Raw genomic sequence first — 16,210 nt, 5'->3', positions numbered from 1 at the left:
GCAAGACTTTGCAGAGAAGTTATAAATGATATGAGCCACGTCATAAGAAAACCAACAGAGTGCGTTTGTTACAAGCATGGATCCAGACCAGCCTGCGCATCCGCAGGAAGTAGAGAAACTGTTAGCGAACAGGATGGATCCTGACCAGACTGTGCAGATGTGCAGACTGGTCCGAATCCATGCTGGTTGCAAACCCACTATGTTGTTTTTCTCATGGCGCGGCTCAGTTATAATTCTATTCTTTGGTCTGAGTCTAATTGAAAATTCTGCTGTTAATGAACTTTGTAAGAGAAAAAACAGACATTAAAATGGTGGCACAAATAAAGTCACACACCAGGTATGAAATTTGCACATCAGTGAGGAAGATTATTATACTAGTCTTATCATAAATGTACATAGAATGAAAACACCTGTGTAATAGAAAGATTTTCAGTTTGTGAAGTATTCAGTTTCTAACCCAAAGTTTATGTTTGTTGACAAGAAAAGAAAATAATTGTTTCAAATAACAGGAGTAAGTCAAATATTGATTGTTTAAGAATTACACACTTGGTATGTTAAATTTTCAAAGGTCCTCCTGTACCAGATTTCATGAGAAGTAGATCACAGTCTATTGTCAGCACAGACAGTCATGCAGGCAGGGGAGCCACCCCACAGAGGTAAATATCACGTAATTGATTATTATGTGTAATAGTTAATTAAGATTTTGTCAGACTGTTGTCAACTTCATAGAGGCAAATACCTCATCATTTTGTCAGACTAATGCTGAATTCACAGAGGTAAATTTCTTGCACACCAGACTGGCGTTTCTGGTGATTTTACCCATGCCGGCAAAACCCATCTGCCACCTCACATGCCAGATGACTCTCATGCTGTTAAAGACTAGACTTAGTAGCGATTCATGCATTGATTATATATTATTTATGTGAAATATAAAAAACTTGACAGCTTCTATCTGTACCCTATAAAATGTTTCTGAATTCAAAATACTTTGTTTTATTGTAAGAACTTACAGTTACCCTACAAACGATAAAACTAAGTGGAACTTTGTTCTTGTGCATCACTGAAACGTCATTTCATCACTTCTGTTTACAGACATTAATCTCCTGTGCTTTGTGTACATACTCTACTATAAGAAGAGTACTACAATGGAAGTATTTCTTTCCGCTTTATTTATTCTATTTGTAAAATACGGTATGCAAGAAAAAAGAATCAGTCAGAATAAAAAGCTTACATGTATATGGTATGCCAGAAAAAAATCAGTCATGAATTGGATAGAAATATCTGTTCCTCTGCCACCTGGGCATAGGCGGTAAATCAGTGTGCCTTAGTGTATACACTGCTTGCCAGATATCATTTTGCTGAAATGCACCTAACCTTACAATTTCACAAGTGGTAAGTGTGAAGCATAGTAACTGTTGTGCATTTCATTGGCATGTTCCTGTTCTAGTGATTTTTAGTGGAGTTATGACCCTTTATTTATCAGGTTCTGTGCTATCTGTGATACAACTCATAACTGGTTGGAATTCCACCAAACTTCACAGGAGTGGTCAGTGCCCAACCTAGTTGTGATTCAGAAATTTTCACTGGATTTATTGCCCTTAAGTGGCATTTTACAATATCTGTGTGTTAAGATATTGGAGACATATTTTTTATGAAAAACAATCTCTAGGTGGTTCTTTGTGTCAGTAACACGTTTGGAAAATATGTGTTAAATAGCTGTTCGAGCAATTTTGGTCCATCTCAGCCCTCTGGTATAAGGGCATACATATTCAATGGGCTTATTTTCAAGTTTTATTTTGTATAGACATTCATCTGTTGATCCGAGACCAGGAGGTTCCCATCAGGATGATGTGCATGCACACATGAGACAGACCTCGTTAGATTTCTCCACACTGATGCATCAAGGTTCCCAGGCTAGTATAGCACGTACACCATCAACACACAGTATGTCAAGGTTGTCATTGTCAACAGATGCCAGAAGCATATCTAGACCAGTTCCGTACGAGTCACTGAGCAGCAGATTGGCACATGCTCAACCAATGGCTGGTAAACATGTTTAATAAGTATATTAAAAAGTTTGGGTCAGATGTAGAATAAATTTTCTTATAATTATTATGTTGCTGGAATTTACACAGGCTGCAAATGTTGTAATGAAAATGATGCAAATCCAGCAAGAACCTTTGTAGTTTTCAAAATGTACTACAGGTAATTGACTAAAATTGACTAATAATTTTATGTTTTCTGCAGGACTTGGACTTACTTTTATGTCTTTTTACCAATTTCAGGCTATAGAACAGATCCTCTGAAGGTGACCATGTTGAGAGGTCATCATAATTGGATTGCTGTGGCTTATCCCCACTTTGCGTGTTGCTACAGGTAAGCTTTTTCTTACTGTTTTTGGCTCACCTGTCACATAGTGACAAGGTGAGCTTTTGTGATCACCCTTCGTCCGTCGTCAGTCCGTCCGTGCATCAACAATTCCTTGTCTGCACGATAGTGGTTTCATTTATGATTTTATTTTAACCAAACTTGCACACAACTTGTATCACCATAAGGTCACGGTTCCTTTCTTGAACTGGCCAGATCCCATTATGGGTTCCAGAGTTATGGCCCCTGAAAGGGCCAGAATTAGCTATTTTGACCTTGTCTGCACAATAGCAGCTTTATTTATGATTTGATTTTTACCAAACTTGCACACAACTTGTATCACCATAAAATCTTGGTTCCTTTCTTGAACTGGCGAGATTCCTTTATGGGTTCCAGAGTGATGGCCCCTGAAAGGGCCAAAATTAGCTATTTTGACCTTGTCTGAACAATAGCAGCTTCATTTATGATTTGAATTTAATCAAACTTGCACAAAACTTGTGTCACCATAAGATCTCGGTTCCTTTCTTGATCCAGCCAGATCCAACAATGGGTTCCAGAGTTATGGCCCCTGAAAGGGCCAAAATTAGCTATTTTGACCTTGTCTGCACAAAAGCAGCTTCATTTATGATTTGATTTTAACCAAACTTGCACACAACTTGTATCACCACAAGATCTTGCTTCCTTTCTTCAACTGGCCAGATTCCATCATGGGTTCCAGAGTTATGGCCCCTTAAAGGTCCAAAATTGGTTATTTTGGCTTTTGCAGCCATGTAGAGACTTCATTTATGGTTTTATTTGATACAAACTTCCAAAATATCTTCAACAACAATAAATCTTGGATTCCATGACAAATCAGATCCAGTCGTAGGTTCCAGAGTTATTTTATATCTGATTACCACCCCTGATTGTAATCAAAACGGATTTATATCAGTAAGTACTTATAGGACTTATTTGAAATTTCATTTTTGTTATAGTTTGGACAGAGACAATCAGGGTAGATAACTATGGACTGGTTTTATGTCAAATTACCTCCCTTTATTTCAAATTAAAATGGGTATATCTCCATAACTAATGAAGATACTGATCTGAAATTTCATTTATGTCAACAGATTTATTTGGCAGATCCTTCTTCTGTTCACTTACAATATTTATTTTTTTAATTACTTCCCTTTTACGTTACTATAAATAGCTTATTTTTATTAACTTTTTTATTATTGGTCGTAGGGAAAAACTGAGACCACTTTTCTGTGGTACAACATGGATGGTACCTCCAATTTTTAGGTGTATTTTGACATATCTATACCTTGTAAGAATTTTTTTTCTTTTTCGTTAAATTTCTTCCCTTTGTTGTTCCTGTCCTTTGGACTTTGATATTTTACTGAGGACCTTCTTGTCCTCAAGTGCAATGATAACAGGTGAGCGATATAGGGCCATCATGGCCCTCTTGTTACATTTTGCTTTTTCTGCTTTTAGCTTGTTTTGATCTTCGTATACAGTGAGATGTTAACTTTGTCTACACTTTGTATGCTTCTGTTTCTATTGAAAAATATGAATTAAGTTTTCCATATTTCTGCATATCTGTCGTATGTACACGTATAGCAAAACCTTTCACTTTAACTCTTCTCCCTTAATTAGCCATAAAAACTATAGATTCTAATTTGCTGCAAATACAAAAAAAAACATAATTGAGCCACACCATGGGAAAACCAACATAGTGGGTTCGCGCTGTCTGGTCAGGATCCATGCTGTTCGCTTTCAAAGACTATTATAATTAGAGAAACCATTAGCGAACAGCATGGATCCTGACCAGACTGCGCAGATGCGCAGGCTGGTCTGGATCCATGCTGGTCGCAAACCCACTATGTTGGTTTTCCCATGACGCTGCTCATATTATCATTTCAGGATGAAAGATTCTACAGGCTGGCACCTGATCTGGACCAGTTCCTACCTAGACATACCAATAGAACGTATAGCCATCAACGCTAAAGTGTTGTCAGCCAATCAGGACAACACAAACAAAATGGTGGCAGCGTCGGCTGCAAGTCTCGTCAGACTGTGGTCAATCTCTGATGGCGATGGAGAAAGTCGTGAAATTGGTATGCATCTGTTGTTTGGTTATTACTTGATGTTAGGCTTATGTCATGCTTGTGTAAAGTTCAAATGTATTTCCTTTAATGAACATTTTTTTTATAGTAGCTGCATTTCAGTTTCAGATGAATTGTGCTGACCTTGACAGTAAAGCATTTCTGAGGTTGCATTGGTAGAGCCTGCTACCTATTTCATGATAGTATGTGCGATCCATGCATGTTACAAATACATGTAGTTACTAATAGAAGGCATAATTTAATAGTGCTGGAGAGTGGGTAATTTTTGCTTGGGCTTTATTTAGTTATTTCATGGATAGCACTCTTAATTCATAGAGGTAAGAATTTTGCAGACGCGAGTTTTTGTGTTTTAGGACAAGATACATAAATGTTTTGAAGTCACAGTAGCTTTATTCACAAATATTGGCAAAAATAAAACCATTATAAGTATCGCCCACTCTAAGCTTTTTCAATAGCTGCCTGGATGATCTTGTCCATCTAGAGAGTTACAATTTTACAAGAAAGGCATTATTGGATAAAATGAACACTGTATTAGAAATAGAAAAAATAGATCGTACTAATTGCTAGTTTTTAGCTTGACATTTCGAAGAAAATGTAGAGGTATTGCACTTGCCCCGGCATCGCCGTTGGTTAAAGTTTTTGATAAAGTCAGATGTCTCTGTTGCTATCAGAGCTATTGAATTGAAACTTAAAAAGTTATTACTATCACAGTCTACACCAGGAGAAACAATCCCCATAACTCTGATTTGAATTTTGACAGATTTATGCCCCTTTTTAACTCAGAATTTTTTGGTTAAAGTTTTTGATAAAGTCAAATATCTCTGTTACTGTCAAAGCTCTTGACTTGAAATTTTAAATAGTTATTTACTATCACTACACCATAAAAAACAATCCCCATAACTGATTAGAATTTTGACAGATTTATGCCTCTTTTACTGGTTAAGTTCTAATTTAGAGTCGAGCACTGAGAAAAGTCGAGTGTGCTGTATTACAGACAGCTGTTGTTATTTTGGTATGAAATACAGTTGGTGTATTTCAAGTATGCATAAGGTACTTTTTTGTACATTACCTATGACAAAGGTCGCAATTGATCCAAAATGATTCCTGTCGAAGAAATTATTTGAATTTATTTCACATGTCTTTGACATTATTATCAGTCAAGAAAATTATGTTTAATCCATGCTTTCTACATTTATTTCAGGTGTGTTCAACTTGAATGTATCTGTGGATTCCCTGTTCTTCATAGGCAGTCAACTTGTAGCTCTCAGTAAACTGGGAAAAGTTGGAGTCTGGCATTCCATGACACACAATTGGCAGGTATGTTACGTCCAAAGATAAAGGTACTATGTTACTTACTTATTAAGTGATAAGAAAGTTCTTATACAGTCAGACCTGTATTACCTATCCAGACAAGGTAGTGACACAATGTGGCTGCTTCAGGCAGGTCACTGTATAAGACAAGTTGAAACTAGGACATAAAATCACTTTGGGAAGTTAGCTGACTGGTGGCTTAAGACAAGTGACAGCATAATATAGGTGGTCGCTTAGGCTGGTTCAACTATCTTATGTTTGAGTTCCTCGTTTACTGCTTCTTTGCCACCTCATACCATTTTAATGTGAAATCCTCGCTCAAAGCTTGTGAAATGATGTTTGGAAACCAGATTGCAACATGGCTACTGTTTATGTTCAGAATCAAACAGTCAGAATAATGGAGGTGTGAAATTTGTGTTCAAAACCAGAATTATAAACTTGGACTCGAATCTGTTTCATCTAGCTTGTTCTGTGAGAACCTCTGACTTGTACTCTGGTGAGTTTCAACCTAAGAGGGAAGTTTACTGTAAATTGGGTTATAGGATTATATGTGGTGATTTTATTTTTGCGAATAGTGCCATTCTCAGATTCAAAGTGTTTGTGAATATTAATTTGCATCATGTCCAAAAACACTAACACTCAAGTTTTGCAAATTCCTTTTTCTGCAAATGAGGTTAGTTACAGTGAAATAACTAAATACAATGTGAAAAATTTCCCAAGCTACAGTAACTTGGTGGAAGATGACTGTGTCTTTGAGCTTCTTCATATCTGGAAGACTGAGAAAATATGATGCAGTGTAAAAATGAATGAATGAATAAAGTATATTCAATATCTATACGTTCAAGACAAGCGCATACAGCTGTAAATTTTAAGTGTATAATTCCAACTGAATAACGTAAATTAAATTTGTGGAGTTTTTCTTCTTAGCTATAAGAATCAGTTTAACTGTCAACAAGTAATCATAAACCAGACTTTAACAAAGTTTAATAAAACAGTGGTTGCTCAAAATAAAGGGATGATCAGAATACTAGAGTTATCCAGAAGTTTGAGCAATTCAAATATAGCTGAATTAAGGAAAAGGGCGGTGGATTGCATGAATTGCTTTAATCAGCCCAGGTGCCAGTGCCATCAGTGCTTGAACAAGTTGTGTTTCACAGTATAAATGTAGATTAACACTTTTGAAGCATATCAAAATACATCTTTTATTAAGAGACCATTAAATGGAAGGGCAAATAGTGATCTCTTAATACAACATAACTGGTTTATGAACGACACAAAATAGACTGAAGAAGTGGTCTCTTTGTGCAAGTTGTTCCTTAATATTCATTGTCTCTTGAGCAAGTTGTACAATATATACTTTACTCTGGAGTTTTGATGTAGAATTATAGTTTTATAGCATATCAAAAACTGTATTTGACACTGGCTTTATTTTTCAGATTCAGGATGTGGTTGCTATAACAAGCTATGATAAAGCTGGTTCTTTCTTGCTTCTTGGTTGTGAAAATGGCTCAGTCTATTATATTGGTAAGTGGTATGTAAGAATAGCTCAGTATGTTATATCGAGAAGAACTATTCTTTGAAGAGTTTATGGATTTAGCTCAGTCTAGTATGTGGGTAAGTAGTGTTTATGGAAGTAGCCCAGTCTATTATTTTGGTAAGTAGTATTTAATGGAAGCAGCTTTGTCTGTTGTATTGGTAAGTAAAATTTGGAAGTGGCACAGTCTGTTATTTTGGGGTTTTGTGGAAGTGGCTGTGTAGATTTTGTTCAAGTTCAGTCTTTATAAAAGTAATTGGGTTTTGTGAAAATTTTCTTTAGTTCTCAGCTAAAATATCTAATTTAAAATAGCCTAAAATGTTATGTCTTGTTTTAGGTTGTATCAAAATTGGCACATGAAACTTGTGTGATATTTCTGTATTAATAATTGATTATGCTCTGTACATGTAAAAACGATATGTAAGAGGTGTGGGGGCCTTCAGGTGCGAGTGGTTAAGGCTACTGACTTCAAATCACTTGCCCCTCGCCAATATGGGTTCGAGCTTCACTCAGGGTGTTGAATTCTTCATGTGAGGAAACCATCCAGCTGGCTTATGGAAGGTTGGTGGTTCTACCCAGGTGCCCACCCGCTATTAAATAATGCATGGAAGGGCACCTGGGGTCTTTCTCCACTATCAAAGCTGGAAAGTTGTCACATTACCTAAAATTATGTTGGTGCCAACAAAACAAACATGTAATAGGTGTGGTGGTGTAGGGGTAGAGCTTCTGACTTAAACTGGAGGTCTGTGGGTTGAACCATTTTCAGAGCAGAAATTGACTGCAGTTTGAACAGTCCCTTACTTGGTCTCTTACTTGGTCTCTTACTTGGACTCAAGTAAGTTGTTATGGAGTATAGTTATCACAAGGTGTAACTTTTTCTCCAATTGATGTAAAATAAGTTTAGATACATCTTAAAGCAGGCCTTAAAGGCTTATTACTGTCTTATTGATTTACAGATATGCAGAAGTTTCCACTACGAATGAAAGACAATGACTTGTTAGTGACAGAGTTATATCGTGATCCAGCAGGGGATAAAGTTACTGCTCTTAGTGTTTACCTTACCCCTAAAACAAGTAAGTTTATTATTTACAAAGTAAGCACAGCACTGTGAAATCATGCATATAGTTTGATTCCAACAAAAAAATAATGGACCTATTCATCCTATATACAAAAGTTCAAATCCACAAAGTTTTATCCCCTCAAAATGGTTTTCTTGACCAAAACAGTGAAATTTCATGATCACAAAATTAAACAATTTGAAATTCACAATATCATCAGTTGAACACCACTGGCTGTCTGAAAATGCCTATGTTATCATCAAGTTGAAAAACAGCATGGTAGTGATATTTAAGAGAAAAATGATGTATGGAGGTTAAGCAATATTTGCTTGTTCAGTTATTGTTCTAATGCAGTTAAGAAATCTTCAGCAGTTTGTGTGAATGACGACAAGGTCAGTGGAGAGAATCATGAGATACCATAGGTCGGAAGTTTGTACCATAGTGCATTTAACTGGCTTATTTTATGAAAAATCTTTAATTTTCTCTGTGTACTAGGTTTAAAGAGATCTTCAGACTTTACTGGTATATATAATAGTACTTATGCACATTAATTTGCACCATACATTAACCTTTTACCTGCTGGCGGCAAGTGATTCTGCCTTTGCAACCAGTGCAGACCAAGATCAGCCTGCATATCTGTGCAGACTGATCTTGGTCTGCACTGTTCGCTATTCAGTCAGTAAATTTTCATTGAATACCACTTCAAATGATAAATGGTACTGCCCAGATTGAATGATGGACGAGTCTATTTTAGAAATTTAGCAGGCTAAAGGTTAAAACTGAGGTTTTGCATTCAGTGAACTACAAGATTGTTAGCTTTATAAAGACTTTTAAAGGCCTGAATGTTTCTAATAATTCAAACGAAAAATCTTTACTTAATATTTTTGAGGTATATTGAATGAAGTTTTGGAAAAAAAAAGAAACTGTTTTGTCAAAATGTGCATTTCTACCTTAGTTTTATTGAAAAATCATTTGTTCTTTTTCTTTTGTTGTGTTCTATGTTATGTTAAAATATTCCTTATTGTTTCTGTTGGATAGGGGCCCTCAAAGCATATTTTACACACAACCATGTATAATGGGAGGTTACTCAAACTATGATTTATATCTTAAATCTTTAGTTTTATTTTCCCTTTCATTTGTTTTGTTTTTATTTATTTAATATTTGAATAAAACTGAGTAGCTTTGAGCTTAATTGAAACTACAGTCACACTTGCCAGTTAAGACTACCCTTGGCAAATGAAAGAAAGTGGCCTTTGTTGACAGTTTGTCCCCTAATACAGGTAAAATTAATCTATAAGTGATTGAAAGGGAAGAGAAAATGGTGTCCTTTATAAGCAGGTTTAACCTTTACCTTGCTAAACTTCTAAAATGGACTGGTCCATCATTTAGTTTGGGCAGTACCATTTATTATTTGAAGGGTTGTTCACTGAAAATTTACTTAGCCTGCATGGATGTGCAGGCTGATCATGGTCTGCACTGGTCGCAAAGGTAGAATCACTTGCCGCCAGCAGGTTAAAGGTTAATGAAAGTGGTCTTTATTCGACTGTAGTCCTAAGCACAGATATGACTGTATTGTTGCCTCTGTTTTCAGGTGTAAGTGGTAACTGGATAGAGATAGCTTACGGTACAAGTTCCGGTACAGTACGTGTGATAGTACAGCATCCAGAGACTGTTGGGCACGGTCCTCAGTTGTTTCAAACTTTCACTGTACATAGAAGTCCTGTTACTAAGGTCATGTTGTCAGAAAAGCACCTTGTGTCAGGTATATTTTGCATTGTTTTGGATTAAAGTAGAATAAGAAAATTTGGTTATTCTAGGTTTTTTCTTTCTAAAAATACATATGATCAGATCTGATATTCTTTAAAGCTTTTAAGTCTGAAACTAGAATGCTATAAAATGCTAAATTTTCTTTTTGCTCTATTGTTGTTAAATTAGCACAGATTGTGACAAAACTATGCATGAAAGAGCATTTTTAACAACAAACAGTCCAGCCAAGTTACATTCATTTATACAAAGTTATGGCAAAAAGAATATTTGCCATTCTTAATGAAGAATGGGTTTGTGCCTTTTGTCTTTTGGAAGGTTAAATTTGCCCAATAATAGCAGTGATATTTTTTAAGTTGTTACATTTCAGATAAAATTAGTTTAGTTATGACTAAAATTGAATTGGACGTAGGTTTACATTTGTATTTGGCTGAAATGAGGTGATTTCTTTTTGTAAAAAAAATGGAAAAGCATACTTTTATTTAAAGCTGGGAATGACTCTATTTACTGGAGTCATGTTATGAAGGAGAAAAGCCCCTGTTGTTGTATCTAGGTCAAGATCAGTAATCACCCAGGTTTAGCTTTTAGTTTTGAAAGACATGAAAAATGGTACAAGTAGCTTCCTTGCTTGATTAAGTAAATATTTAATTTTTCATTGCAGTATGCTCTGAGTACAATCATGTACGGACATGGAGTGTGACACGATTTCGAGGGATGATCTCAACGCAGCCAGGCTCCACGCCACTTGCATCATTTAAGGTGATATCACTAGAAGACTACGACCCAAATCAGAGCTACATGGCTGGTAATGACTTCGGTAAGTATTCCTTGGTATATATTTCCTGATGAATCTATTTTGCAGTCAAGTGGCATTTTCCTTTGAGGAACCTATTAATAGTAAGAACCCAGTACATTGTAGGAAACGTCAAAGTGAAACTATTATACCCCCAGATATTAATTATGTCTGCCCCAGGAGACATATTGTTTTTGCCCTGTCCGTCCGTCCATCCGTCCGTCACACTTCATTTCTGAGCATGACTGGAGAACCATTTGACCTAGAACCTTCAAACTTCATAGGGTTGTAGGGCTGCTGGAGTAGACGACCCCTATTGTTTTTGGGGTCACTCTGTCAAAGGTCAAGGTCACAGGGGCCTGAACATTGAAAACCATTTCCGATCAATAACTAGAGAACCACTTGACCCAGAATGTTGAAGCTTCATAGGATGATTGGCCATGAAGAGTAGATGACCCCTATTGATTTTGGGGTCACTCCGTCAAAGGTCAAGGTCACAGGGGCCTGAACATTGAAAACCATTTCCGATCAATATCTAGAGAACCACTTGACCAAGAATGTTGAAGCTTCATAGGATGATTGGCCATGAAGAGTAGATGACCCTTATCGATTTTGGGGTCACTCCGTCAAAGGTCAAGGTCACAGGGGCCTGAACATTGAAAACCATTTCCGGTCAGTAACTTGAGAACCACTTGACCTACAACGTTGAAACTTAATAGGATGATTGGGCATGCAGAGTAGATGACCCCTATCGTTTTAGGGGTCACTCTGTCAAAGGTCAAGGTCACAGGGGCCTGAACATTGAAAACCATTTCCGGTCAGTAACTTGAGAACCGCTTGACCCAGAATGTTGAAACTTAATAGGATGATTGGTCATGCAGAGTAGATGACCCCTAACGATTTTGGGGTCACTCTGTCAAAGGTCAAGGTCACAGGGGCCTGAACATTGAAAAACATTTCCAGTCAGTAACTTGAGAACCACTTGACCCAGAATGATGAAACTTCATAGGATGATTAGTCATGCAGAGTAGATGACCCCTAACGATTTTAGGGTCACTCTGTTAAAGGTCAAGGTCACAGGGGCCTGAACATGGAAAACCATTTCCAATCAATAACTTGAGAACCTCTCGACCCAGAATGTTGAAACTTCATAGGATGATTGTTCATGCAGAGTAAATGACCCCTATTGTTTTTGGGGTCACTCCGTTAAAGGTCAAGGTCACAGAGGCCTGAACATTGATAACCAGTTCCGATCAATAACTTGAGAACCACTTGACCCAGAATGTTGAAACTTCATAGGATGATTGAACATGCAGAGTAGATGACCCCTATTGATTTTGGGGTCAGTCTATTAAAGGTCAAGGTCACAGGGGCCTGTTCATGTAGAATCATTTCTTGGAAATAACTTGAGAGCCACATGACCTACAATGTTGAAACTTAATAGGATGATTGGACATGCAGAGTAGATGACCCCTATTTATTTTGAGGTCACTTGATCAAAGGTCAAGGTCACAGGAGCCTGAACAGTGACTTGAGAACCACTAGGCCAAGAGTGTTGAAATTTAGCGGGATGACTGGACATGCCAAGTAGATAATCCCTATTGCAGCCAACCATCAGTGTCTCTTTGACTTCTGCTCCTGACCCCTATTGACTTCTTGCCTATAGCACTTTGCATTGGGGAGACATGCGCTTTTTTACAAAAGCATTTTCTAGTTTTCCTTGATACGAAGGCATGTCTCCAAAAATATTCAGTTGAATTATATTAACTACACATCATCATTATAATACGAGATTCACACAGTAGGTCAATAGGTTTAAGGTCAAGGTCACACTTTGAGGTCAAAGTCAAATAGCTCTAACTTGTGTCTGCTCAGTATCATTTAAACTGCTAAAAGGATTGTGATTCAACTGGCATTACTTGTGAACCTTATCAAGATCACATGCAGAGTGCATGACCTAGGGGTTTTAAGTCCAAGGTCTATAAATACCTCTGATACCAATAAAGGTATTGCATTAGAATTTCACATTAGCTCCATATGGTAGATTGACATAACAAGTGCCATCTATCTGACTGCCACTTTTAACAAAATTGTCTCCCTTTTCATTCACCTTTCTGAAGTTCAGAACATTCAGACAATTCCTTTAAATCCACTGAATGTGACTTGAAATGTGTAAGCTAGCAATGAGAGAGAGTTTAGAACATAAAACCATAACTTCGTTTCAGTATTTTAAATATTATCTCCCATGTTCTTATTTTTGACATTTTTTTAAACATTTTAGACAAAAAACTTTAGCATCACTGAAGAGTGTTTAATGCAACTATATACAGCAATAGATAGGAATTAGGGAATGTGAGGCTAAAATTAAAAACATGTTTGTTTGCTGTCTCCCTACCTACCTACTTAAAATGTTGTGTCCCCGAAAAGTTTTTATTGAACAGTGCTGGTCAAATTTTTTTAAAGTTGTGAAATGACAAGTGCTGCTTATATTTCAAGTAAGCAAAATAATAAATAAGAAAGTTTAAATTGTATTATTTAATTTCATCCTTTTAAACAACATACTGGTACTGATGATAAACTCAGACAGAAAATGAGGTTTTTTACCTGTAACTTTTTTTTTATTTCTGCAAATTGTTATCAATGGTTAGTATCAAACTATTACCCCCACATAAAAAAAGAGATGCCTACCTACCTACCTACCCAACTTTAAAAAGTAGGGTCGGGAGACTGCAAACAAAGACTTTTTTTAAATATGGCCTGAGATGGACAAGAATTATAGTTCTATTTTGCATATTATCATGATTGTATCCCTCTTTTGCACTAAATTCTTCACATTTTAAACATTTTAGACAATAACTTTCAATCCATTACAGGAAATTTAGTGTAACTTATACATTGCTCTGTTTAAAGGAGAAATAGTAAAAGCATAACTCTGTCTTTGCATGATTATAAATTTTTCTCCCTTTTTTTCCTGAAGTTTTCACCTTTTTGAAAATTTAGGATTATGATGTTCCCTTCATTGATAAAAACTGAATGAAGAGTGTTAATAACACAGTGATAAATGTCAAAAAGAGTGATTGAAAGTGATAACTATGACTCCCTTGAAGGGAATTTATTTTTGTAATATATACTATTAACTGAAAATATTACAAGAAAAAAATGAATGTTCTTACTTTCTCTGACAAAGCAGTTTTATGGGAGTATGAATCTCTTGTAGTGATATCTCTATTTTTTTTCCCTTTGTCCATCTGTATGCCAATCTGTCTGTCAATCCCTCTGTCTAAACAGACACATCCTGCATTAACTTGAAAAGTACAAGATACTTTCTTATTGATTGTGGGTTATTTAGGGAATTATGTTTTCAGAGGTCCTTCAACTGTGTTTCAATGTAAAAAATGTGGTCCCTATGGCAGAAAGATGACAAATGCCCCTTCTAGCATAGGAATTTTATTGCTGGAAAATAATCTTTTTAGTGTGTCTGCTCTATGTCTACTAAACAGCTGGAGGGATTTTCATAAGACAAGCATCACTTGTTTCCCTTATCAACACAAAATGCAGCGTACAAGACCCAAATGACTAGGTCCAACTGCCTTCCCAATATCAAAGCATTGTCTGGGGGGTATTAATCAATTTGCAGTGGAGCCCGCCCGCTTAGCTCAATAGGTAAGAGCGTTGGTCTACGGATCTCAGGGTCGCGAGTTCGATCCTCGGGCGGGGCGTATGTTCTCCGTGACTATTTGATTAACGACATTGTGTCTGATATCATTAGTCCTCCACCTCTGATTCATGTGGGGAAGTTGGCAGTTACTTGCGGAGAACAGGTTTGTACTGGTACAGAATCCAGGAACACTGGTTAGGTTAACTGCCCGCCGTTACATGACTGAAATACTGTTGAAAAACGGCGTTAACCCAAAAACAAACAATTTGCAGTGATAGGTCTAGTTAGAAAAATTCTTGAGCTTGTTAATGACATATTTTAAAGTAACAGTAGAACATTTGCTATATAGACACATGCTCAATACTTTAGGTGTAAGAAAATAAATAGGATTTATTTCCCTTGAATCAGATTTGAAATTGAACTTTAGAAATTACATAAACAGGATCTGAGATTCTTGGACCCTGTACACCTTAGATCAGTGTTTTTTTTTGCAAAGTTAGACCTGTCAGTAAAGCCCACCTTTGGGAGAATACTGGATATTTTTCTTGTCACAATTAGTTTGCTATTTTTGCATGCTTCCCTGACACATTTTATTTTGTTAAAAATATTTGTATTTTAATAAGTACTTTTGTTGCTTTATTATCTTGTTATTAAATTGACATAAAAACTACTGTATGTTTTGTTTTTATCATTTTTTGTGTTTTTGTACTACATCCAATTAGTTGTCAGACATAAAAAATAAAATCTCCCCTCAACTTCTACATTTAAAGAAAAAATTGGATGAAAATGTTACAGTTAAATTTGTAATAGCCTGATGGTACCCTAAAGAAGAAGCTTTAATGTAAAATATTTTGAATTTGGATATACTGTTCAACACACATTTTTTTACGCCCATCTCTGAAAGAGCAGGGCTTATTATGTCAGTACCCGTGGCGGGCGGGCAGCGTCAAAACCATGTCAGCTCTCTAAATCAAAGAGTTTTCATCCAATCTTCACCAAAATTGCTGACAATGTTTGTGAGCATAATATCTCGGCCAGGTTCGATAACCACCAAAATTTCCCTAGGCACTCCTGGATTATGGCCCTTGTTTAAAGTTCATGTATAAACAGAGAACATATTAAGCTATGCATAGCTATTTACAGCCATTAAATAGTGATTTAATGACATTAATAATATTGGTTATTTGTTACTCTTATAGTCAATGTTCCTTGAGTATTCGTGAAAATAAAACCATCACTAGGTTTACTTAAATAGACGGAAGTTTTGTTACTCAACAAGCTAGTCAATAAATATATCCTGTTGTTTATATCAGGTCCATTCGGAGAGCAAGATGACCAACAGGTTTTTGTACAGAAAGTAGTTCCAGAAACTGATCAACTCTTCATACGCTTGTCGTCATCTGGCAAGAGGTAAGTTATAGGACTATAGCATCATAACCTTCACTGGTTTGTGTAATTGGTCTTATCAATATTTGTACTTTAGGCCCATGTGAGTGTAATTCCTTGTCATTGTAAAAAAAGGTCTCCATTGGTAACAATGTTTGTTTATGCCTGTTGCACTGTCAAGACAAAAGATTACAACTAAAAGAAAAATCAAGTTGTTTCATTTTCTTAAAATGA

At 36.3% G+C, this 16,210-nt stretch overlaps 1 protein-coding gene across 2 annotated transcripts in view; it reads left to right on the top strand.

Moving 5' to 3' along the window:
- LOC123537167 (BTB/POZ domain-containing protein KCTD3-like) overlaps nucleotides 1-16,210 on the top strand; it is a 79,429-nt gene that overhangs the window by 19,750 nt on the left and 43,469 nt on the right. For both annotated transcript variants that reach the window (XM_045320768.2, XM_045320778.2), the window contains exons 7-16: nucleotides 569-656; nucleotides 1,805-2,046; nucleotides 2,286-2,376; nucleotides 4,270-4,463; nucleotides 5,674-5,789; nucleotides 7,220-7,307; nucleotides 8,274-8,390; nucleotides 9,967-10,137; nucleotides 10,801-10,956; nucleotides 15,904-16,000. In XM_045320768.2, coding sequence (XP_045176703.2) covers nucleotides 569-656; nucleotides 1,805-2,046; nucleotides 2,286-2,376; nucleotides 4,270-4,463; nucleotides 5,674-5,789; nucleotides 7,220-7,307; nucleotides 8,274-8,390; nucleotides 9,967-10,137; nucleotides 10,801-10,956; nucleotides 15,904-16,000 — 1,360 coding nt within the window. The remainder of the gene's footprint in view (nucleotides 1-568; nucleotides 657-1,804; nucleotides 2,047-2,285; nucleotides 2,377-4,269; nucleotides 4,464-5,673; nucleotides 5,790-7,219; nucleotides 7,308-8,273; nucleotides 8,391-9,966; nucleotides 10,138-10,800; nucleotides 10,957-15,903; nucleotides 16,001-16,210) is intronic.

This window comes from Mercenaria mercenaria, chromosome 1 (assembly GCF_021730395.1).
Source record: "Mercenaria mercenaria strain notata chromosome 1, MADL_Memer_1, whole genome shotgun sequence".
Classification (NCBI taxonomy): Eukaryota; Metazoa; Mollusca; class Bivalvia; order Venerida; family Veneridae; genus Mercenaria; species Mercenaria mercenaria.
The sequence above is the reverse complement of the archived record's forward strand: the minus strand, read 5'-3'. Positions and strand labels throughout refer to the sequence as shown.